Here is a 23,437-nt window from a genome sequence, read left to right as displayed (position 1 = left end):
GAATACCTATAAGCCTTATGTTGCATTTCCTAATTGAGTTGGATATTTCTCAGAGAATTTCTTCATTTCTTTTTAGTTTTAGTTCTCTCTCCTCCTCCATCTGGAGCATTTCTGTATTCCTATCCTCAATATTTCTAATTATTTCCTCCATATTGTCAGCTCTGTTCTTTGAAGATTCCAGATTTTTCTTTATCTCCTGCATTCTATTTTTCATTGTCAACATTTCTTTTTTTTTTTTAATATTTTTATTTATTTATTTTTCCCCAAAGCCCCAGTAGATAGTTGTATGTCATAGTTGCACAGCCTTCTAGTTGCTGTATGTGCGACGCAGCCTCAGCATGGCCAGAGAAGTGGTGCGTCAGTGCGCGCCCGGGATCCGAACCCGGGCCGCCAGCAGCGGAGCACGCACACTTAACCGCTAAGCCATGGGGCCGGCCCCTTTTTGTCAACATTTCTGATTGGTTTTTCTTTAAAAAGAGTTTCAGTCTCTTTTGTGAAGAAGTTCCTGATTTCATTGAATTGTCTATCTGTATTTTCTTGTAATTCATTGAGCTTTTTTATGATAGCTGTTTTGAATTCTCTGTCATTTAGGTTATAAATTTCTGTGCCTTCAGGATTGATTTCTGGGTGCTTGTCATTTTCCTTCTGGTCTGGAGATTTAATATATTTTTGCATACTGCTTGAGGGCATGGGCTTATTTTTCCCCATGCTGAAAATATCTGGCTGCAGGTTCCAGTTTCCACCACTGGGTGGGAGTCAAGAGTTGTGTATTCTGAGCCTGCCGCAGTCCGCAGGCGCTCTGGCCTACCCCCTGTGCTGGTGTGCTGGGCGGGGGGAGGGGCTCTTTCTTTTGCCTGTCTGATCCTGGGGGCTTCTCACTCTTCCCTCGCTATCTCCTCTCGTAGGTTGCTAGCTTGATGAAGACACCCCCTCAACAGTTCAGTCCCCTCCATATGGGAATTTCCCACTGACTGTTAGAGAACTTGGAAAGCGGCAATTTTCCTGTGGAGGGCCAGCCCTCCTGCCTCTCTCTGAGAACCGTGCAGTCCCAGTCACAGGGTCGCTATCATTGGAGAAGTAGAGGAGTTCTCCTTACCTCCTTCCACTTTCTCTGGGGGTTCCAGCACCTCCACCTTCAAATGTAAAGCTGTGTGGGTCTCTCAGACATCTTTTGTGTTGTGTGAATGTCTTCTGTTGGTGTATGAATGTCCTTTCTGTTGTATCCTGGGGGGGAGAGTCTAAGGAGGAAAGCTTACTCTGCCATGATGCTGGCGTCACTCCCAGGTTAATTTTCCCCTGCCCATTTTTTAATAGGATTATTTGTTTTTTTTGTTATTGAGTCGTATAAGTTCCTTATATGTTTTGGATATTAACCCCTTACCAGATATATGGTTTGTAGATCTTTTCTCCCATTCTGTAGGTTGCCTTTTCATTTTACTGATTGTTTCCTTTGCTGTGCAGAAGCTTTGTAGTTTGATGTAATCCCACTTATTTATTTCTGCTTTTGTTGCTTGTGGTTTTCATGTCATTTCCAAAAAATCATTGCCAAGACCAGTGTCAAAGAGCTTTTCCTCTATGTTTTGTTCTAGAATTCTTATAGTTCAGGTCTTACAGTTAAGTCTAATCCATTTCAAGTTAATTTTTGTGGGTGGTGTAAGATAGGGGTCCAATTTCATTCTTTTGCATGTGAGTGTCCAGTTTTCCCAACATTTATTGAAGAGACTATCCTTTCCTCATTGAGTATTCTTGACTCTTTCATCAAATATTAGTTGACCATATCTGCATGGGTTTATTTCTGAACTCTTGGTTCTATTTCATTGGTCTATGTGCCAGTAGCATACTGTTTTGATGACTGTAGCTTTGTAGTATAGTTTGAAACCAGAAAGTGTGATGCCTCCAGCTTTGTTCTTTCTCAGGATTGCTTTGGCTATTTGAGGTTCCATATGAATATTAGGGTTTTTTTTTCTATTTCTGTGAAAAATGTCATTAGAAATTTGATAGGAATTGTAGTGAATCTAGAGATGGCTTTGGGTAGTATGTCCATTTTAATATTATTCTTCTAATCCATGAACATGGGATATTTTTCCATTTATTTGTGTCTTCTTCAGTTTCTTCCATCAATGTCTTTTAATTTTCAGTGTACAGATCTTTCACCTCCTTGATTAAATTTGTTCCTAAGTATTTTATTGTTTTTGCTGCTATTGTAAGTAGGATTGTTTCTTTATTTCTTTTTTAGATAGTTTGTTGTTAGTGTATAGAAACACAACTGATTTTTATATGTTGATTTTGTATGCTGCAACATTACTGAGTTCATTGATTAATTCTAACAGTTTTTTGGTGGAGTTTTAGGATTTTCTATACATAAGATCATATCATCTGCAAACAGAGACAATTTTGCTTCTTCCTTTCTGATTTGGATGCATTTTATTTATTTTTCTTGCCTGATTGCTCTGGCTAGGACTTCCAGTACAATTTTGCATAGGAATGGTGAGAGTGGGCACACTTGTCTTGTTCCTGACCTCAGAGGAAACACTTTCAGTTTTTCACCATTGAGTAGGGTGTTAGCTATGGGCTTGCCATGTCTGGCCTTTATTATATGAAGTATGTTTCTATACACAATTTGTTGGAGTTTTTATCATGAAGGAATGTTGAATTTTCTCATATGCTTTTTCTGCTTCTTTTGAGATGTGATTTTTATCATTTCATCCTACTGATGTGATGTATCATATCACATTAATTATTGATTTGCATATGTTGAACCATCCTGGCATCCCAGGGATAAATCCCACTTGATCATGTTGTATGATCCTTTTACTATGCTGTTGAATTTGGTTTGCTAGTATTTTGTTGAGAATTTTTGCATTTACATTCATCAGGTATATTGGCCTGTAGTTTTCTTTTCTTGTCCTGCTTTAGTATCAGTGTAATGCTGGTTTTGTAAAATGAGTTTGGGAGTATTCCCTCTTCTTCAGTTTTTTGGAAGAGTTTGAGAAGGATTGATATTAATTCTTCTTTAAATGTTTGGTAGAATTCACCAGTGAAATCATCTGGTCCTGGGCTTTTCTTTGTTGGGAGGTTTTTGATCACTGATTCAATCTCCTTGCTCATTATTGGTGTGTTCAGATTTTCTATTTCTTCATGATTCAGTCTTGGTAGGTTGCATGTTTCTGGGAATTTATCCATTTCTTCTAGGTTATCCAATTTGTTGGCATATAATTGTGCGTAGTACTCTCTTATGATCCTTTGTATTTCTGTGGTATCCCTTGTAATGTTTCCTCTTTCCTTTCTGATTTTATTTATTTGAGTCTTCTCTCTTTTTTCTTAGCCTAGCTAAAGGTTTGCCAATTTTTTTTTCTTTTCAAAAAAGCAGCTCTTAGTTTCTTTGATCTTTTCTATTGTTTTCCTGGTCTCTATTTCATTTATTTCTGCTTTAATCTTTATTATTTCCTTCCTTTTGCTAATTTTGGGCTTAGTTGTTCTTCTTTTACTAGTTCCTTGGTTTTAGGAAATTTTAGCAAATTAGGTTGATTTTTAACAAATTAGGCTGTGATCTTTCTTTTTTCTTAATGTAGGTGTTTATTGATGTAAACTTCCCTCTTAGAACTGCTTTTGTTGCATCTCATAAGTTTTGATATGGGTGCTTCCATTTTTGTTAGGCTGTGATCTTTCTTTTTTCTTAATGTAGGTGTTTATTGCTGTAAACTTCCCTCTTAGAACTGCTTTTGTTGCATCTCATAAGTTTTGATATGGATGCTTCCATTTTTGTTTGTTTCAAGATATTTTTTGATTTCCTTTTTGACTTCCTCTTTGACCCATTGGTTATTCAGGAATGTGTTATTTAATTTCCACCTGCTATTGTGAATTTTCCAGTTTTCCTCCTGCTATTGATTTCTAGTTTCATACCATTGTGGTCAGAAAAGATACTTGGTATGATTTCAGTCTTCTTAAATTTGCTAAGACTTGTTTTATGTGTAATTTACTTTGAAATGCATCAAAAATAGGCTGGATTGTTGGACGGATAAAGGGATGTATAGATAGACAGATGTGTGATGAAATAAGGATAGTAAATGTTAATGGTAGAATAGCCATGAATACATGGCTATTCATTGTCATAGTTCTTCAAGTTTATGTTTGAAAATTCTCATGATAAAATGTTTGAAAAAAATTGCTGCTAATGTCATTACCCAGGGAGAGCTGACCTTTCATTCATTTACATATATATTTACATATATATATATATATATATATATATATATATATATATGCACCAAGTGTTCTCAACCACTGGTAATGTCTGCAGACATTTTTGATTATTATGACTGGGGCAGTGCTGCTAGCATCTAGTGGGTAGAGGCCAGGGATGCTGCTAAACATCCTCCAATGCATAGGACAGCCCCCACCACAAAGAATGGTCCAGACCCAAATGTCAATGGTGCTGAGCTTGAGAAACCCTGAAACTATATGTATATTCATTCATATAAATGTATATATATGCATATTTTATGCTTACATATATTAAATGTTTTTTACATTATCATATTTTAATGGTGATCATAGACAAATATGCTGTGATTTATTGTGCCCAGCTGTATTTGGACATTTTTGGGGAGTTTACCAATCCTTTGTATACCTCAGTAGAATCTGAGCCTTCCCTGTCAGAAGAACCTCTGTTCTGTGTTGTGGAGGTCCCTTCAGGGAAGACTAATTGGTCATCCTCCCAACCAACTTGGGTGTCAACATTCTTTGTGGCTGGGGCATTTGTTCTGGGGCTGTTCAGGGGTTGTCATCTTTCCTTTGAGTACTTTTTCCTCAGTGGCTGTGGTAAGCAGAGGCAGTATCCAGCAGTGTGGCATCTCACTAGCCTTGGGTCAGTGTTGAGCTGCCCAAGCTTGGATTTGGGATGGGGACAGAGATCCATGTGCCCCCCATCCTCTGGCCCGAGTTCTGCTGAGTTCCTAAGGACACAACCTGACCTTAACCTCTGTCTTCTCCTTTCAATATAGGCCTCTCCTTCTGATGAAAAGAGAAAGCAAGAATGGACTACAGTCACCAAACTTCCCTAGTCCCATGTGGACAAGATAAATACATTTCCAAGTAAGATTTTTTGCTATAGTGTTGTGTCCCCAGTCCCATGTGGACGGAAGCTGCTGGCAGACGTGCCTCTTCTGTATGTGAGAGAGCTGGGCTCTCATGTGTGAGAAGGGGCTGAGCAGCTGAGTGGGGCCTAGTGAGAGCATCAGCAAGGTTGCTGCTGTAGATAAATACATACCCCAGAGTCTGACCATAGAGAGTGAAGTAAAGGGGGGCCTGAAGACACGGCACTTTTGGGGGCTCGAAAGAGATGGTGTCCTGGAGGGCTTCCAGGAGGAAGAGTTAGTGATGGCTGCTCACTGTCCTGTCTGTGGTGTCCCCTGGGGTGAGTTCTGGCTGGGTTGTGTCCCTGTGCTGCTGGGGTTCTGGCTAAAATGGCACAAGTGCCTCCTGAACAGAACAAGGTAGTTTCATTACTTTATATGCACTAAAATCTGTTGAATGTGACAGGGGCTGAGCCAAAATGGACTTTTTTGAACTATAAGTGTGAGGATATATTTTTATATCCAGCATAGAGATTTGTACATTCTGGATGCTCTCTATCTTAACTAAGTGTTTAGTTTTATCTGAGACCAAATTGTTTTAAGTCCTTTAGACACACTTGGCCACATAGAGACACACAGTTGTGTGAGATACACACATTCTTATCTCCATTGAAGGGTTTCCCCAGGGACTTCTCCTGACCAGTAACTTAAATCCTAGTTTCAGATCTGTGCGTTCAAAAGTACCAAACAGCTTTTGTTTTAGGTTATTTGGAGTCACATTTTTCACAAATTCATTTCGGCTTACGTAGAATTACTCCGGTTTATCTAGGTTTAACTTGTCAGGAGCTTCTGGGTGTTTCCAGGCGGTTTTGACCTCTGGCATGTCCCCAGATCTCTCCATTGAGGGGCTGGATTTAGAGGGACCGAACCCTGTTGCCTCTTGCCTGAGAACAGGCAAAAGCACACAGCAGTCTCCTTGAGCCTCTCTCCTCTCCCAGCCCTCATGTGCTTTTAGGTAAAAGTTGATTAGACTGTTCTCACCCTGATTCAACCTGAGGGTGTGGAGCCCTCTCTCTCCCATGTTCAGTAGAGCTATGCTCCCAGGTGGGCCACCTGGAAACCAGTATTTAGCAGCTAAGGAGGCCTGATACCAGCCTTCAGAGAGGGGTTTTTATGTTAAAATTTTTTTTAGTAAACTAAAAGCACCTAGAATAGAATAAAAAGATAAAAACACCTAGAATGGAATACTCCCAGAACACACAAGCCCCTCATGCCCACTTCCAGTCACTGCTCCCCAAGGTGATCCACTATCCTGAATTCAACACCCATTTCCAACTTTATATAATTGGATCATATGATGTGTGCTCTTTTGTGTCTGGCTGCTTTTACTCAACATGATATTTGTAAGATTCATCCATGTTGTGTGTAGTTCATTCGTGTTCTCATCACTGTATAATATTCCCTTGTGTGACTGTAGCTCTCTTTATTCATCCATTCCACTGTCGTGGGAGTTTGTAAGTTTTTAAACTTTAGACATGTTAAGGTCATGTCTATGAAGCATAAGTCAGTGGGAGCCAGATCTATTCCTTTGAATTTTCTGGAAAGCCTAGAAGTTTCTGAGTCTTGCGAAGGTCTGTAGTTAATTGTCCTTTCCTAACTCACAGCATGTGTGAGGGAGGAAAGGCTATGGAGAGCCAGGGAAACCCTGTGGGTGGGCTTTGAAGTGCTTTTGCCTCTCTGAATCTGTGGCTTGTGAAGGCCTGCTTACTTAGCTTGGGTTTGGGGAGTGTTGGCAGAGCTGCCAGCCTGCACCAGCAGACCAGGCCTGCCTTGGTTTCTGGAGTTGCTCCTCACATTCAGTCTGTTCTAGGTAGTGTTTATTCTTGACCTTGATCCTGGGGGAAGATGGTGATGAGGGTGGTGGCAGAACTCTGTGTGTGTGTGTGTGTGTGCGCGCGCGCGTGTGTACACACGTGTGGATGAACACCCAGACTGGGGAGACTGAGGCCAGGTTAGAGGTGAGAAAAAGAGGGTGCGACTGCATTCTAAGTGGCTCCAGCTGAGAATGTCACACGTCTTGTATTTTTCCCTTAAGGAAGGAACTTCTCCTGCATCTGAAGACCTACAACTTGTACTATGAAGGCCAGAATTTGCAGCTCCGACACCGTGAGGTACGGAGTCCCCGGGGAAGGTCTGTTAGCTCCTTCCCTGCTGAGCCAGCCCAGTCTTTGTCTCCACGTGTCCTGGGCTGAGGATCCCTGCCCCTCCTGCCACACTGAGTGGCCTCTCATTTAGGATGTTAGTGGGAGTCCCTGGAGATCTTTGGAAGGAGACCCCAGGTCCAGTTTTGTTCTAAAAGGGATGAGCTTTTCTGTTCCAGAGACATTCCTGTGGGTGTGTGGCTGGGCTAGCACCAGCCTCAGAGTGGGGGTCCTCCAAAGGGAAGCTTTCTTGAAATAACCCTTTCAGATGGCTCTCAAGCTGGCTTGCTCTTCTTGGCTAATTCAGGAACCTTATCCAGTCCTCTGTGTTTACACATCTGGGCCCCAGTCCTATTGCCATAGTAATCTAGGCAAGCCACATAAGCTCTGGGAGGTAACTCTTGGTCCTTCCCCACAACTGCAGCAGTCTTCCTAGGGTGCCTTCTTGGAATGCCCTTTGTTATCCATCTGTCTTTCCCCAGCCCCTGTCCTGAATCTAAGCTTACTCATCCTGTATCCATTTCTGTAAAGCCTCCTATCAGATAGATGGTGAGTTATATAGAAGCCTGGTAGAGTAACTTATACTCAAGTGTTCTTGACTGATAAGAAGGTGTGTGTAATACCCTTCTAAACACATTTTTCAGGTTATCAAGCCATGGCGATGTAATCCATAGAAACATACCAGATGGTAGAATTTCACCTACTAAGACAGGCTGGTTGGGGATAGTATGTGGGATGCAGCGGCCTTTTTTGTGTCCCTCAAACCAGTCCACTTAGGCAAAGTCCCAGTTTGGGTTAAATTCGGTACTACAATAATGTGATGAAAGTAATGGTGCCAGCCTTGACTAGCTAGAAGGCCATATATGTAGCCTATGCTTAAATAAAGCCTTTCTCTCCAAGATCCCCAAATGCACTAAAGTTGTTCCACTCTTCTCCTGCCTTCTTTTATTCCCCTGTCCCTCTCTAACCTGGGGCCCAGGATCAGCCTAGAATCCTGGGATGATCCTGGGGCCCGGGTTAGCTGTTTATTGGACAGCTTGTCCTGAAGACGTGGCCATGGCCCAGGTCTGATGTCTGTGGCCTCTGCCCATAAAACATGGGTTCAGAAAGGTTTTTCTGAGACTTGGGAAAGAAGGCCTGACCATTTCAGGCATCGTCCTCAAGGCTTCTACTAATTAGTGGCTGGGCCATTGGCAAGATTTTGGTCCTTAAACAGCTTCTGGGGTGTGTCCTATGGAATAAATTCTCAAGATGCTCGATGATTAAAGGGTTTTATGGTCATAAATGAGATCCATTTCTTTGGGATAAAACATGCAAATACCCTTAGATGGGTTTCGCATGTAACTTCTTATCAGTCAACAACTCTTGAGTATAAATATGGAGTTCTTGCAAGATTTATTCACCTCTTGGAGAGTCATAATGTAACACATTAGCTAATTATAGGCTCTGGAAAGTTCTACTGTCAAGAAATCTGATTAACACATCATCTCCCAACTCATGATCACTTGACAGCCTTTTTTAAGATAACAGTTGATCTGCTAGAGGAGCTAGTATTTTTTAAAATAAACCTGGGGAAAGGTTATTTTAAATCTCCTTCAACCAGCAGGTCAGATTGCTAAACATATGTTATAGCTAAAGACACATCACTTTCCACAGTAGGTGAAGGGAAAGGCGCTAATTCAAGAATTTAGCTCTTGCTCTTCTGTTAGCAAAGCTAGTGTCACTTACTTTAAGAGATGTATTCTTTTTTCTTTAAAGTCATTAATATAAAAACAAAAAAAACCCACTTTTATAATTTGCACATGTATATTTGAATTTCGAGGCAACTTTTATGATGGCCTATGTGGTCAGCTTCAGGCGCTCAGGGGTAGGTTACAGTGGGGTGTGTCTCAGGGTTGGGGTGTGAATATAACTTGGGTGCGCCCAGCTAGGACACATCGAGGATGCTGTCAGTTGTCCCGCCACGTAGTGCTGGTTTCTGTGGGGCTTTTCTGGGCTCACTGTGCTGATTGCTCTGTGGGCAGGAAGAAGACGAATTCATTGTGGAGGGACTGCTGAACATCTCCTGGGGGCTGCGCCGGCCCATTCGTCTGCAGATGCAGGATGACAATGAGCGCATTCGCCCTCCTCCGTCCTCTTCCTCCTGGCACTCTGGCTGTAACTTGGGGGCTCAGGGGTGAGTGAGGAGAGATGGGACTGGGTGGTGACTGGGGGTATCTGGGGCTTCTGTGTGTTCTCAAGCACCTTCTTCCAGCAAGCCTTGACCTCAGCTCCCATTCCCACCACCTCCACTGCCCCCTGCTCTGAGCTTGGGATGAGGAGAAAGGGGCAGACATTGGTGTGAATGGACCTCCATGCCTGTCACCACAATCACTCAGTGGGAGTCAGAGTGAGGAGGGGAGATGCCGAGTCAGAGAGGGAAAGCACCAAGGCATCAGTGAGCAGCAAGTCCTTTCTCATGGAGAATTTCCAAGTCTCTGAGGGGTAGTGCTAGTGGCCAGGCCCAGCCTGCAGATTTCTGACAGGATGCCTGATGCCCCAGCATCTTCCCCTCTAGGACCACTCCTCAAAGAATGACCCTACTCCAGACACGTTTAGGGCTCAAACCTTCTGACCAAAGCTCATGTCTTGGGGGAACCTAGAAGAAGAAAAGGAATGTCAGGCCCTGTTGGAGTCAGCCAAGCGAGGTCAGCCAGGGGTCTGCTCCCTTTAGGCCATACTTGGAGCTGGGTGGCGGCCTGATGGTCCGTAGTCTGGGCGGTCCCCTCCTCCGAGTCTGCATCAGAAGATGGGGACTATCGGTCTATGAAGACCGAGCCTCTTCCTCCCTCCACTGCCAAACGAGTAGCCGAATGCATCTAGGAAGGCACACCCTCTACTGTCTTTCTGGGACTTCGGTTTTTAGGCTCAAGTGACTAGCCTTGTTCCATCCTGAAACTTGCTGATGCTGACAGCCTTCGGGCCAGAGTGTGGGTGGAGGGTGCCAAGCTCTCAGCCAAAACCGCAGTGATGTTTTTTTCTGTTTTAAACAAGAACCAAGCCCTCTCTGTTGGCCACATTGAACGTTTTGTTAAACTCCACAGCCAAATCTATCTTTCTGTAAAGTTGAGAGAATCCTACAATGTAGCCAAACCCTGATCTGGTTTCTTTCCAAGGGAAATTAAGAAGGAAGGTCTTTGCCCATCCCATCGGACGCCGGGATGTCCGGTCAAGGTTCTTCAGTTTCGTCTAACTTCGCTGGTTTCACACTCTGCTCTGCTTTCAGCACCTCTGCTGTATTTGATTTCCGGTGGGCCAAGCCCTTTCCGCACCCCACGCTGACCCCAGACTATGTTACATTCTGTTCCTTAAGTAAGACGATTTTTAAAATTCCATTTGACTGTGTGGCCTTTGGCTGGGTTTGCTAAGGGGTCCTTCACTCTGCACGCCTGTTTCTTTTCCCTTCCCTGCGGCGTCAGGCGGTCTTGATTCGTTCTTGAAACCTGCAAATACTTTGAGAGAGTTTTCAGGAATGGTAAATAATGTTATCCAGGTGCCTGCTATAATGAAGTGAATGCCTGCACCACTGTGTTAAGAAGGATGCTGAGACCAGTTTCTGCTTTGGCAAGAGAGAGAGCTTTGGACGAGGGAGTGGGCAGCGGCCACTGTGGGTGCCAAGTGTTTGCCGTTCCTGAGGGGCTCATTCCCCAGTTCCATTCCGGGGGCTCAGAAATCCACAAGTTATTCTACAATTGGAACTTCTTTCAGATTTTCAATTTTAATTGTCTTTCCTTAAAACTATCATTCCTGGGCCATGAATCCCATCTCTACTGGGTCCCAGGAAGCCCACGCTCTTCTCACTGTGGGATGGTCCTAATTGGTTAAATATGCTTTTCCTTTCTGGCCAAATCCTCTGTTAACTTTGGGTGTGTTCCCCTGAGCTGCTCCCCCTGTGCTTTTTGGCTTTGAGAAGCTATTTGCCAGTGATCACGGTGACACCAGGTCTCAGCTCAGACTGCTTGCTTGTAGCCCTTTCTTCAGCTTGGCTGAGCACTCTGTCCCTGCAACCCTGACGACACTGTCGTCACTGCCCCTTCCAAAGCTACCCTGACCCTCATCGCAGCCAACTTATTACTTTCCCTTCCTTTTAGATGCTGGAAGCGATTTCTGAGTTATTCCTCCAACAGAAGTGGATCTGAGCTGGAATCTTGTCCTGAGAAATAAATGGCCATTATTAGGGTTTTCCAAATAAGCTATAGAACCCGTCTGTGCTTAGAAACTCAGTGCAGGCAATACACGGTTTTTGTTCTTTGGTGTTCTCCATCCTGGGCTTGATGAATCAGGTGCTTGTGTTGCTGTAGATGCTGGGAAGGAGCATCTTTTCCCTCCAGAACTGCCCCTCCCCACCTAGTGCTCAGCCCGGGGCTGGGCCAGCCTCATGGGACACTCGGTGCAGCCCACCTGAATCCTTCATCGCCTGATGGGTGCTGGTGCCCAGCCTGGCACAGGCCGAGTGCTCCCCTGGCAGGAGTAGAGTGGGGTGGGAGGGGGAGCTTCTTCCCACAGGGGCTGAGCCAATCTCTCTTTTGTTTATTTTCTGCCCCCCAGCACCATCCTGAAGCCCCTCACCATGTCCAACATTCAGATCTCAGAGGTGGACGCCCCGCCCGAGAGGGACCAGGCCACGAGCCCCACAGGTACCTGTGTGGTGGGAGGGACCTCTGGTTGGGGCCGACTGTGTGAAGACTGATGTGGTAGATGCTGTACACTGTTACTCATTTTTTTGAATAAATAAAATTCACATGGTTCAAGATTCAAAAAGTATTAAAAAGAATTAAAAGTCTCCTATCTCTTCCACCCACCATCGAGTTTCCCTCCCTGGAAGCAACCTGAAGGCGTCCTTCCTAAGATATTCTCTGCAAATACACACCAACAAACCTTTATGGTTGAGTGTCATCTCTTTTTTTCCCCTTTGTATATAAGTGGTAGCATTTTGCACATCCCTGTTTCTATTAGTTTGTCTTGAGGATTGTTCCATACAAATCCGTAAAGAACTTCTGCATTCTTTACCACTCTGCAGTGTCCATTGTATGGGAAAATGGTAATTTAATCGCTCCTTATTGATAGACATTTAAGTCATTTCCAGTCTTTCGCTGTGACAAACAAGGTTGCCGTCAGTGCCCTTGTACACGTGTCATCTCACACATTTGTCAATGTCTGTAGGGTTCTCTCAAGTGGAATTTCTGGGTCTGAGGCTGTGTGTTTGTAATTTTGATAGATATTGTCAGTTTGTAGTATCCTGCAAGTCCTTATATTGTGCTTATCCTGTGCCAGGTACTGTTCTAAGCACTTTATGTAAATTAACTCATTTAAACCCTCACAACAATCCTGTGATGTGGGTGCTATTATTATGCCCATTTTATAGAAGAGGAAACTGAGGCACAGAGAGATGAGTGATGTATGGCAGTGGCAGAGCTGGGATTTGAACCTGGGAGTCTGGCTCTGAAATCTGTGCTCTGAACTGCATTATTTCTCAGTAAATTATACATTATTTTCCCCCCAAAAGGAAACACAGTTTTTATGAAATATCTTTTGGGGGAGGTGGTGTTGGCCATGCCATATGCAGACTGCCACATCCTGGGTCCAGACACACAGAGCTCATCGCCTTCCCTCTCAGACTCCAGGGGCCTGAAGCCTGTGCAGGAAGACACCCCACAGCTGATGCGCACCCGCAGTGATGTTGGGGTGCGTCGCCGCGGCAATGTGAGGACACCTAGTGATCAGCGGCGAATCAGACGCCACCGCTTCTCCATCAATGGCCATTTCTACAACCACAAGGTAGAGGGGACAGGGTGGCAGGAGGCGGGGGCAGCCCCAAGGTGGACAAGTCCCCTTCCTGGGCAGCTGCCACCTTAGAGGTGTCTGTCACCTCTGTTTGTCATTCAGTCTTTGGGTTGTGGGTGGGCTGCAGGCTCTGCTGGCTCTGTGAGGGATGAGGGACCCCCAGATCAGGAGCCCCCGTAGGTAGGGGGTGAGATGACCCCACAAACCGCCCCCGTCAGCACACCCCCCTGCCCCTGGCAAGTCCACGCGTTACCCTCTTCCTCACCGTGTCCCTCCTGGCTGCTGTGCCGTCTGACTTTTCTGTGAGCTAAGGGCTGCCCCTAAAGCAGAGCTGCAGGATGCAGATCTGGGGGTGTCTGTACACTGCTCCCCACCCCAAGCCAGCTGACATTCCTTCTCTCCTGCTGCTTGGTTTGAATCTGGCCCCTGAAGCAAGTGCATCTTGGGAGAGTGGTCAGAGACCTCCGCATGCTGAGGTCGCTGTGGAAGGGTCTTTTGCGTGCTGTACTGGGAGAGAAGGCCTCCCTTCTCTGTCCTATCCCCCCTCCCCAACCCTGCCACACACCAGGCTCGGACCCCTCAAGCTCCTGAGTTAGGCGAAGCTGAGGGCTCTTTGATGACATCAAAGCCCGATGAGTGCCAGGTTGTCAGGGGACTGTCAGGGAGCACAGGTCGAGCACCATTGTCCCCGAGCCCTTTACCCCAGGTCACCTGGGTTTTAGTGCCCCGTCCTTGTCTCCACTCTCACCCTGAGCCGGACCCCTCTATCGACAGACGTCGGTGTTCACGCCGGCCTATGGCTCCGTCACCAACGTCCGCATCAACAGCACCATGACCACTCCGCAGGTCCTGAAGCTGCTGCTCAACAAATTTAAGGCAAGTTTCCGCCCCTGGCTGGCCTCAGAGGGGCGGCATGTGCGCCGTGGGGGTCCCCAGAGGTGTGGAGGTGAGGGCCCCGGAGAGTGTGTGGGACGGGGACCCTGGGCAGAGCTTTAAACCCCACAGCATCAGCATCCCCTGGGAGCTTGTTAGAAAAGCAGGTTCTCAGGCCCCAGCCCCGAATCACACCACTGAATCAGAAGCGTGGAGGGGACGTCAGGGAACCTGCGCAACAAGGCTCGCAGGGGATTCTGGTGCCGCTGAATTCTGAGAGCCACAGCCCTCGGGTGCTTTACGGCGTGCTAGAAGGATCCTGGCCTGATGACTGGTTCGGGGCTCTGTGCACAGACTGACTTCTGGAACACAGTCGGGGAACCTACTTTGAAAAAAGAACATTCAATAGATGTGCAAATCATACTGCATGAGTGTTTTTAAAGTCTTGTTGCTCTGTGTGTTTTCCATAATCCCCTTCTAAGTCTTTTGGAGACCAGGTAGTCTTATTTATTTATTTATTTTTGGGAGGAAGATCGGCACTGAGCTAACATCTGCCAATCCGCCTCTTTTTGCTGAGGAAGACTGGCCCTGGGCTAACATCCATACCCATCTTCCTCCACTTTATATGGGACGCCTCCACAGCATGGCTTGACAAGTGGTGCGTCGGTGCACGCCTGGGAGCCGAACCGGCGAACCCTGGGCCGCCACAGCAGAGTGCGTGCACTTAACCGCTTGCGCCACCAGGCAGTCTTATTTTTAATGGAAGCCAGTATCACCTAGTGACCCATGGGCACAGGCTCTGGGTTCAAATCCCCACCCATGACCTGCTGGTTGGATGCATTGGGCAAGTTACTGAAGCTCCCTGTCCTTCTGCCTCCTCATCTGTAACATGAGATAATGGGACCCTGTTATGGGTTGTTGTGAGTATTAGATGAGTTAAAACATGGAAAGTGTGAAGAACTGTGCCTGGCACGTTACAGCAACTGTTAGCTCTTATTGTCTAGTATTATTGATAAAGTTACCTGCTGCCCCATCTCCTCATCACTTCTGAGAGATGTAGCTAAATGGCCAGCCCTCCCCTCAAAAGAGCTTCAAATCTACTTAGCTTTGCAGTGTTTGAGAAGAGGGGATGGCTCAGAGTTAGGATGTGTAAATGCATGCTTTCAGCAACTATCTTTTGCTCCTGATCCAGATCGAGAATTCGGCGGAGGAGTTTGCTTTGTACGTGGTCCACACCAGTGGTGGTAAGTCTGAAGAACACAATGTACTTTAAAACTTCTAATTAACTCAAAATAGCAAGTTAAAAAAAATACCTCTGCCTCATTCACTTGTTGTTTGGGTTTTGGAAATTTCCAAATGTTGTTTGCCTCCAAAGCTGGTGGGCTTGCTGGAAGGGGTCACTGGGGAATGCCATATACGGTCAGTAAACAAACAGTAAAGCCTAACTGCCCATTAAAAAAGGAGCTAGATTTTCTTGAGAGACAAATAAAATCAATTCATCCAATGCGGCATCTTCCAAAGGGTTTGAGGCATGGTATTGCTGGGGAGAGGAGGGAGGGAAGAGGGAACACCTTTGAACAACACCTGTTGAATTGTTCATTCACAAATCAGTCTCCTGACTTGTATGGCCGCATCTCCTAAAGTGCCTGGTCCATTTGAGCCCTTGAGTTGACCACTACTTATGGTGAGAAAGGCCTCAGGCCGAACTCAGGGCTGCTCCTGGCTGTGTGTGGTTCCAGAGAAACAGAAGCTGAAGAACACCGATTACCCGCTGATTGCCCGAATCCTCCAGGGCCCATGTGAGCAGGTCTCCAAAGTGTTCCTTATGGAGAAGGACCAGGTGGAGGAAGTCACCTATGACGTGAGTCCCCTTTCAAATCAGATGGTCTCTCCTCAGGAGAGTGGGGATTTGGTTGGGTTGCCTGCAACTGGGGTATAGCTTGACGTTTTGGCCAAGGATCGTGCTCCATTTTGCTGCCATTCCTCAATACAAGGTTTTCTTGAGACAGTAATGGCCACAGGGCCAAGAGAATAAATGCAGACAGTAGGTTGAGGGTGTGCTCTGTGGGAGTTGTTTGAGGAATGTTCAGGCACAAACTGATTTCCGTAGAAGAAGTAAATGTCTTGAGCCTTTCTGGGGTATTGTAAGAGGGCCAAGAAGTTTCTGCAAACCCTCTCTTAACAACTTCAAAAAGTTAGCAGTGATTTTACCTTATCTTATGTATTAGTTAGCTTTTGCTACAATAACAAACATCCCCAAATCTACGTGGCTTGCAAGAGCAAACATTGACTTTTTTGCTCAGGATTCTGCAGGCTGATAGCAGATAGCTCTGCTCTAGGCTGTGGGTTGAGTTCAGGTCTACATTGCATGTCTCATTTAGAGACCCAGTCTCAAGGGACAGTGGCTACCCAGGATATGCTTCTCATGGCGGATGGATGGAGTGCAAGAAACCAGTCCAAACCATGTAAGCTCATTTGAAGCCTCCGTTCAGATTTGGTGTATGGCGTGTCCACACACATTCTGTTGGCCAAAGCAAGTCACATAGCCAAGCCCAACATGACTAGGGTGGAGAAATATACTTCTCCCGTGGAGAAGAGTTGATAGAGTCAGCTGGGGATTCTAATGGGGGACGAGGAGCGGTTGTTTAACTTCAGCTCACCTGGGAGCCCTCCTTCCCCCACAGCCTCTCAGGAGCAAGTTCACACTGGATGCCTGTTTGAGACTTGAGACACAAATCATCATTCTGAGCCATGGTTCCTTACATTCTCTTAGGGGAGAACAGAGAGGTTTATTAAATATCGTGGGGTCAGGTATTTCTCTGCATCATGGAATCAAGAGAAAGTGCTTTTCCACGTTTGACATTACTTTGTCATGGATTGGATCCATGAGATGCAAAATGAGAAGTTATGAGATATGTGTCATGTAAATGAAGTGATCTTCGTCGCAGACTCTATAGCAGCCTTGAGAAGAATGAGGCTTGGCTCCTGCCTTTAAGGAATTCCCGGATTAATGTAGAAATATATTTCCCAAGGCTTTGTGTCTGACAGGAGAGAGATGCCAAAAGGAATTGGAATAATGCTTGGAGGGGCCAGGCACCCCAGACTTACTTCTTCCTCCCCAGGTGGCCCAGTATATAAAGTTCGAGATGCCTGTCCTTAAAAGCTTCATTCAGAAGCTCCAAGAGGAAGAAGATCGGGAAGTAAAGAAGCTGATACGCAAGTAAATGTGGCCCCCGGGTGGCTGGTTGGGTTTCTCCCGGGGCCTCAGGGAGAGGGTCTCTGTTCAGGTGCCTTGCAGGAACTGTGCTGAGCTGCCACATGGGCCTGGGTCTTAGGGACCTTCTTCAGGGTGCTTCTCGCTGACAAATCTGGATCTCAGATGGGGACACAGAACTTCAGTGTGTTTGTCTCTCTGCTTCTGGTGTCAGCTTCTCATTTTGATGTGGGACATAAAAACGTCCCCGGGATTTCAGGAAGGTTGTCAGTGGAGAGTAGTCTGAGCAGCCTACCTCTGAAATCCTTGCCTTGTACCCTTCTTCCCTTTTTAACATTTCTCTCCTGCAAATTGCATTTGGTTTGAAAAGTCCAGTAAAGATTCTCTCTGGGGAAGATTTTATGATTTCTTTGCTACATGTAGTCATAAAGCTGTCTGCATTCCATGCATATGGCAGAACAATTGATTGATTTTTGCCACTAGAGAATAAAGCCAATACTATCTTTGCTGTGTCGATGATAATAACTAGTATGATAGCAGTTAACATTTATTGATCATTTATTGAACTTACTGTGCACCAAACTTTAAAAATAGCTTTTGCTGTGCAGTGCAATGCGCTGAACATAGGCAATGTCCACTTTAGTGGTGCCCACTGCAACGTCTGCATTGCCATAGTCAGGGAAGGATGGGAAAACTGCACTCACCCACAAGCCGTGGACCTCCACGCCTGGTGGTTGCTATGGCCTCTTCTGCAAAATGCAGCTACTGATATTAGGTTGAGCCATCTGAAGTCACCATTTTTGTAGGCCCCCTAAAATGATCAAATAATTCCAATTTCTTATGGTCCAGCCTAGGTGAGGATTACATGCTACTGTGCCTATACAGTACTGTGCATCTTGGGCATAGTAAGCACTCAGTTAATGGAACCCTTATTATTGTTATTTCACCTTCTTATCCTTCTTTTCCCAGACTCTCTAACCCTAGTACAGTCATGTACTGCATAACGATGTTTTCGTCAACGACAGACTGTATATATGACGGTGGTCCCATAAGATTAGTACCATAGAGCCTAAGTGTGTGGTAGCCTATACCATCTAGGTTTGTGTAAGTACACTCTATGACGAAATCGCCTAATGATGCATTTCTTAGAACATATTCCCGTTAAGCGATGCATGAGTGTAAAAGAATCTAGTTTGGAGCTAGCATCTTCAGTCCCTCTCATCCTGCTGTGGAAATGAACACAAGCAATAAAGTAGCTAAAGAGTGGGCCAATGATAGAAGCAAAGGGACAGGACGGTCGGCCCACACAGCTCCCCAGTGGCAGGGAGGGATCGAGAGGAGGTGTGTGTTGCTTTCTGCTCTCCACCACAGCTGTTTCCATCCCCAGGTACACCGTGCTCCGGCTAATGATTCGGCAGAGGCTGGAGGAGATAGCTGAGACCCCAGCAACAATCTGAGCCACAAGAAGGAGGGGATCCAGACACCACAGGGGCCGCTGTTGACATGAGAAGACCCGCAGGAAGCTGGGCGCCTTCCTTCCGGGGAACCGTTTCAATGTAAACCTCTCCAGCTCCCGAAAAGCCACCATTTGCTGCCTAGAGCAGGATAGAGAAGCCAGCAGACAACTCCCCATCCTTGGATCCCTGCGCTTCTTTCTTTCAGTCACAAGGACTTTTGATTTTTGTTATAGGGAGGACCCAAAGTGTGTGTGTGTGCGCATGCGCCTGTGCATGTGTGCACACACATGGTACATATTCGCGTGCCTACCTGGTATTTTCACATGCAGTTAAATTCCAAGCAACCAGCACAAGTCCCGTGACTGGCAGATGTGCTGCTCATGGGCAGGAAAATCAGGGGAGATCTGAAGGGTTTTAGGCTGAAGAAAAGATCTCTCCCCGCGAGTGCCAGGGAGCAGCCATTCACATCTGCCCACGTTTAGAAGGGGAAGGGGGCTCAGCAAGCTCGCCATGTGGGGTATTTACGTGTTGGTAGAGATTCTCCCTGTATGCCTACAGGGATGGGTAATGGATCAGTAATGTGAGAGCTTTGGAAATTAACAAAACAACAGCCCCATGCCCTTGGGGTAGGTCCAACAGAAAGAGAAAAATAAACCAGCAGTGGGGTAGATGCAATAAACCCACAGGTTTTTACACTGGAAACTTCGATTGTTTTAAATAACAAAGACGTATATGATAATGTGTGTGGATGCCTGTAGAGAATGGATTCTGCCTCCATCCTCCCCTCTGTGGCCACCTCTAGGAGACAGGAGGGGAGCCTGATGTTTCTTTCAGCATGCCAAGCTGCAGATCCCAACTCTCCGAGACGTCCTTGAGTTGAAGGAAGGGTCTCCTGAAACAGTTCTCACTGGTTTGCACATGGCGGAGCCTGGCTAGCACAGCCAGGGCCTGGCCTTGTTCTGGGGGCTGGAGGTGGCCAGGAAGTTTCCCTCCTTAGGAGGTGTAGAAGCTCCTGCAGAAATGACAGGTGCCTGTGACCCCAGCCGGTTTTCATATCAACAAGGGGTTTTCCTGCACTTCGAGTTGAGGCCATGTGTTTGAAGTCAAGGCTTTATTCTTTCCAACCTCTGGATTCTTGCAAATTGCTCTCACCTTGTGCATCAAGGTGGACTCCAAAAATGAGGACTCGGCCTGCTGCTGACCGAGTGTGGGGTTCAAGGAGGCTCTTTGGACTGCCCTGTGAAGGTGCATAGGGAGGATGGAGCTTCTCTGGGCAGCCACCTGGGTGATCTTTAGAGTAGACCCCAATAGGGGGAAAGGGCAGGGACATTCTGTCCCCTGTCACCCCCGTCAGGAAGATTGCCAGGTAGCTCAGTGCCAGTGTGGCTGATACAGTTTGAAGAGAGACAGAGATGCTTGGAGCAGGGTGCCTGGCTGTAGAGATCAACCAAGCAAGGCCAGAGGCTCCTAAGAGCAGGTGTCTCTGAGCCTTGTTGGGGTAGGGGCTCCCCATCTCTTCTCCACATCCTCTCCAAGGAAGGTTTGGAGAGCTGGGCAGTTGAGGAAATGAGAGCCACTAATCAGTGCCTGCAAAGAAGGTGGACCTTTGCAGCAGAGCCATTCCTGCCCCAGGCACCCCCCGGCCCCTACCGGCCCCTGTGGCCTCCATGGCCTCCTTAGATGGCTCCCAGCTGTGGTCTCATTGTTGCCTTTCAAAAAGATGGCGTGCTGCCACCTGGCATTTTGCCGGGGCTATCTTGGGAAGCCTCCCTCCTCTGTGGGGACAGCACCGCCAGCCCCGTGGGACATGGGCTGGAGATCCGGAGGGCCTTAGTCTTGATCAGACACCTCCGTGGGCTTCTGCAAAACGCACAGGAAAAATCCGGGGCGGGCTGAGAGGCGTCCTTTGTCGCAGATGGAAAGAGCCGTTTTGTGAATGTGAGCACACTTCCTGAGTTTTGCATCTGAGAAAATGACTTGGAAAACTTCTCTTCCAGTTATTTTTATTTTGAATGTTCAAAGCCTTCGTTGGCCCCAGTAATTCTCCTCGAGGAGTTAGGGAGAAAAATTTTCACAAAGCAAATTACTAACCACTAACTTTTATTGGACAGCTATTTTTGGTTTATGAAAGTTCTGTTTAATTTGCACTAGCTCTACGATAGTGTTAAATGTGGAAATGTTGCAGAATGTCAGGTCTGCCCAATCACTTTCTGAGAAAGTGATTCTAAGGTAGACTTGGCGTTTTAAAGATGGGGGATGGGGATGGAAGTGAGGGGAAATCGTATCTTACACGACACATGCCATTTAATGCAAGCCACACTTTTCCATTTAGGCCCACCCCGTTTAGAGATCATTTCGCACGTCCTAATACCCTGATCAGGAATTTTTTGGAAAGGTTCTTTGAAATAGCAGCGGCTGAAACACAGACACTTCGCCGCCCTGTGGAGCCGGATTTTCTCACTGGTATCACATGGCCTGGCAGCTTTGAACGCCTCGACTCGTTTGTGTGGGTTTATGTAATTGCGTGCAATGAACCTGAAATCGTGTGAAGAACAAAAGGCCAATTTATAGGGTATTTTTCCTAACTTGTGAAAAGCAGTACAGCTGCATCTGGCTTTCTTTTTCCTGGGCTTCTGTTACAAGGTGATCAAATGAAGGAAAAACCTGAGGCCATCTGGCTGGGAAGGGGTTCCCTTCCCCCAGGTGATGGTGGAAGTAAGCACAAGGTCACATTTTCAGTGATCACATTAGTGGGAAGGTGATGAGTTAAATGGAGGGGGCTGGGGGGTAGGGGGGTGGTCCCTTGGGGAGGGACTGAGAAGCACAAACGCTAGGCTTGCCTGTGCAGGCTGGCGAGGAGTGTGCACAGTGGTCTCCAGGCTGGACTGACTTTACCTCGGAGTTGAAATGGAAGCAAGAGGGTGTCAGATTAGCCACCCATCCCCGGGAAGAATGCTGAGACCTGAGGTTGAGGTTTTGATCTGAGACTTCAAGGAGAAATATTTTCACCCTTCCCTCCTCCTGACCAGAAAGAAAACAATACTCTCTCCTAGAGATCTCCAGATAAAGACATCTTATCATCAGTGTAGATGAGACTGACATATAATGACCAAAAAAAAAAAAAAAATTCTCCGATGCAAAAACGTCTTGGCAAGAATTCTTTTCTGCAGAGTTGTGTGGTTATTCCAGAGTGTCAGGAGAGTGGAATGGGCCACAGAAGGGCAAGAAGCTCTCTTAAGAAAAGACAAGCTCCTTTAAAAAAAAAAAAAATTCAAAGCTCTGTAACACAGAGAGCATAGTGTCATAGATATATCTCCGAGAGAGATTTCTATATGAACAAGGGAATTTCAGTGTCTCATGGCGACCAAACCATGATGTGGGTGCTGAGATAGGAGACAGAGATCTCCCTGAGCATCCCTGATGCAGCAGTGCATTTTCAAGTCTCTACTTAAATTGTTTTATACAATCTTGCTTGAGGCAGATAAGATGAGACATGACCTCCTAGAGAGGTAGAAATAAAAACAAATATTGCACCCTTTGTTTCAGACATAATTGAAAGCCTTTACCCTTCACAGGAGGTTACAGCGCCCCCCTGTGTTTTAACTGAGCACAAGACATGGACAAGCTGTGAAGGGAAAGCCTCAGTTTACCCGTGGAGTCTTCCCGGCAGTTGGCTGACCTGTTTCCCAGGCTGATGGTTTCTGGTGTGTAATTGCTAGTGTTTCCTAGGGGTTGTGTTAGCTTGTTTTAGCTTTGTGAAGTATTCTTTTCTTAATTACAACTTGCCTTTCGGCAATGGTACATGACCTGGTTCAATGTTTGGTTCTGAACTTATAAACGGATGCGTTTAGGTATCTTAACATAATTTGACAAGGCCTCAGTAGGGAGCTGTTAATTTCTGTAACATTTTGATATGTTTTAATGCACCTGACTTAGAGCTTGTCGAAATAAAGCACTTTTCAAAGAGAAGTTCCCCGTTGGTGGGTCTGTGTGTGTTCACTGGGTGGGGAACTCTGCATCATGGGAGGGTTGGGGATAGGAATGTGAAGGTGCATGCAGGAGATAAGTTGGCTTTCTTCCCCCGGAGTTTGTGGTTTAAACGGGCTCAGACTTGGCTGTAATGTTCCAAATAGGAAGTGGAATGAGAATGTACCTGTTTGAATCTCAAGTTCAGGCCCTGGTAGAGACAGCAGTTATGGTGGAAAGAGCTGGGAACTACCATTTGGTGAGGTTGGACTTTTTCCTTGACTCCACCCCTGGCTTATTATGACCCTGGGACTGACTTGCTGAAACTTTTTCTTGGACTTGGTTTCCTCATCTGTAAAGTGGCCAAGCTGCCCTGTGGCAGCTGTGGGGACATGGGTTTGCCTCTATTGGAGGCAGCCCCCCAGGGGTCACTAAGCCTAAGTGCTTTGAATGAGGGCCCAAGTTCCACCGTATGATGTGGGGAAGGTGTGATGTTAATTTTATGTTTCAGCTTGGCTAGGCCACAGTACCCAGATATATGATCAAACACTAGTCTAGATGTTGCTGTAAAAGTATTGCTTAGATGAGATTAACATTTAAATCAGTAGACTTTGAGTAAAGCAGATTACCCTCCATAATGTGGGTGGACCTCATCCAATCAGTTGAAGGCGTTAACGGAAAAAGACTGACTTCCCTAAGGGAGAGGGAATTCTGCCTCCAGGCTGCCGTTGAACTTGAGCTGCAACATGGACTCTTCCACAGGTCTCCAGATTGGCAGCCTACCCTGCAGATTTTGGACTTGCTAGCCCCTACAATTGCATGAGCCAA

The 23,437-nt window shown here is 46.1% G+C and overlaps 1 protein-coding gene across 3 annotated transcripts in view; it reads left to right on the top strand.

Moving 5' to 3' along the window:
* RASSF2 (Ras association domain family member 2) overlaps positions 1 to 22,612 on the top strand; it is a 53,241-nt gene extending 30,629 nt beyond the window's left edge. For 2 of the 3 annotated variants that reach the window (XM_058563149.1, XM_058563150.1), the window contains 11 exons: positions 5,004 to 5,094; positions 7,171 to 7,246; positions 9,301 to 9,452; positions 11,864 to 11,952; positions 12,933 to 13,093; positions 13,874 to 13,975; positions 15,165 to 15,216; positions 15,712 to 15,833; positions 16,354 to 16,437; positions 17,095 to 17,192; positions 18,574 to 22,612. In XM_058563149.1, coding sequence (XP_058419132.1) covers positions 5,036 to 5,094; positions 7,171 to 7,246; positions 9,301 to 9,452; positions 11,864 to 11,952; positions 12,933 to 13,093; positions 13,874 to 13,975; positions 15,165 to 15,216; positions 15,712 to 15,833; positions 16,354 to 16,437; positions 17,095 to 17,192; positions 18,574 to 18,643 — 1,065 coding nt within the window. In that variant the 5' untranslated portion in view covers positions 5,004 to 5,035 and the 3' untranslated portion in view covers positions 18,644 to 22,612. The remainder of the gene's footprint in view (positions 1 to 5,003; positions 5,095 to 7,170; positions 7,247 to 9,300; positions 9,453 to 11,863; positions 11,953 to 12,932; positions 13,094 to 13,873; positions 13,976 to 15,164; positions 15,217 to 15,711; positions 15,834 to 16,353; positions 16,438 to 17,094; positions 17,193 to 18,573) is intronic. The other variant, XM_058563152.1, reaches the window with a different exon arrangement.
* The last annotated feature ends 825 nt before the right edge of the window (positions 22,613 to 23,437 follow it).

Source organism: Diceros bicornis, chromosome 19, assembly GCF_020826845.1.
Source record: "Diceros bicornis minor isolate mBicDic1 chromosome 19, mDicBic1.mat.cur, whole genome shotgun sequence".
In the NCBI taxonomy this organism is placed as follows: Eukaryota; Metazoa; Chordata; class Mammalia; order Perissodactyla; family Rhinocerotidae; genus Diceros; species Diceros bicornis.
Note: the sequence above shows the minus strand (reverse complement) of the source record. Positions and strands in the feature narration are given on the sequence as shown.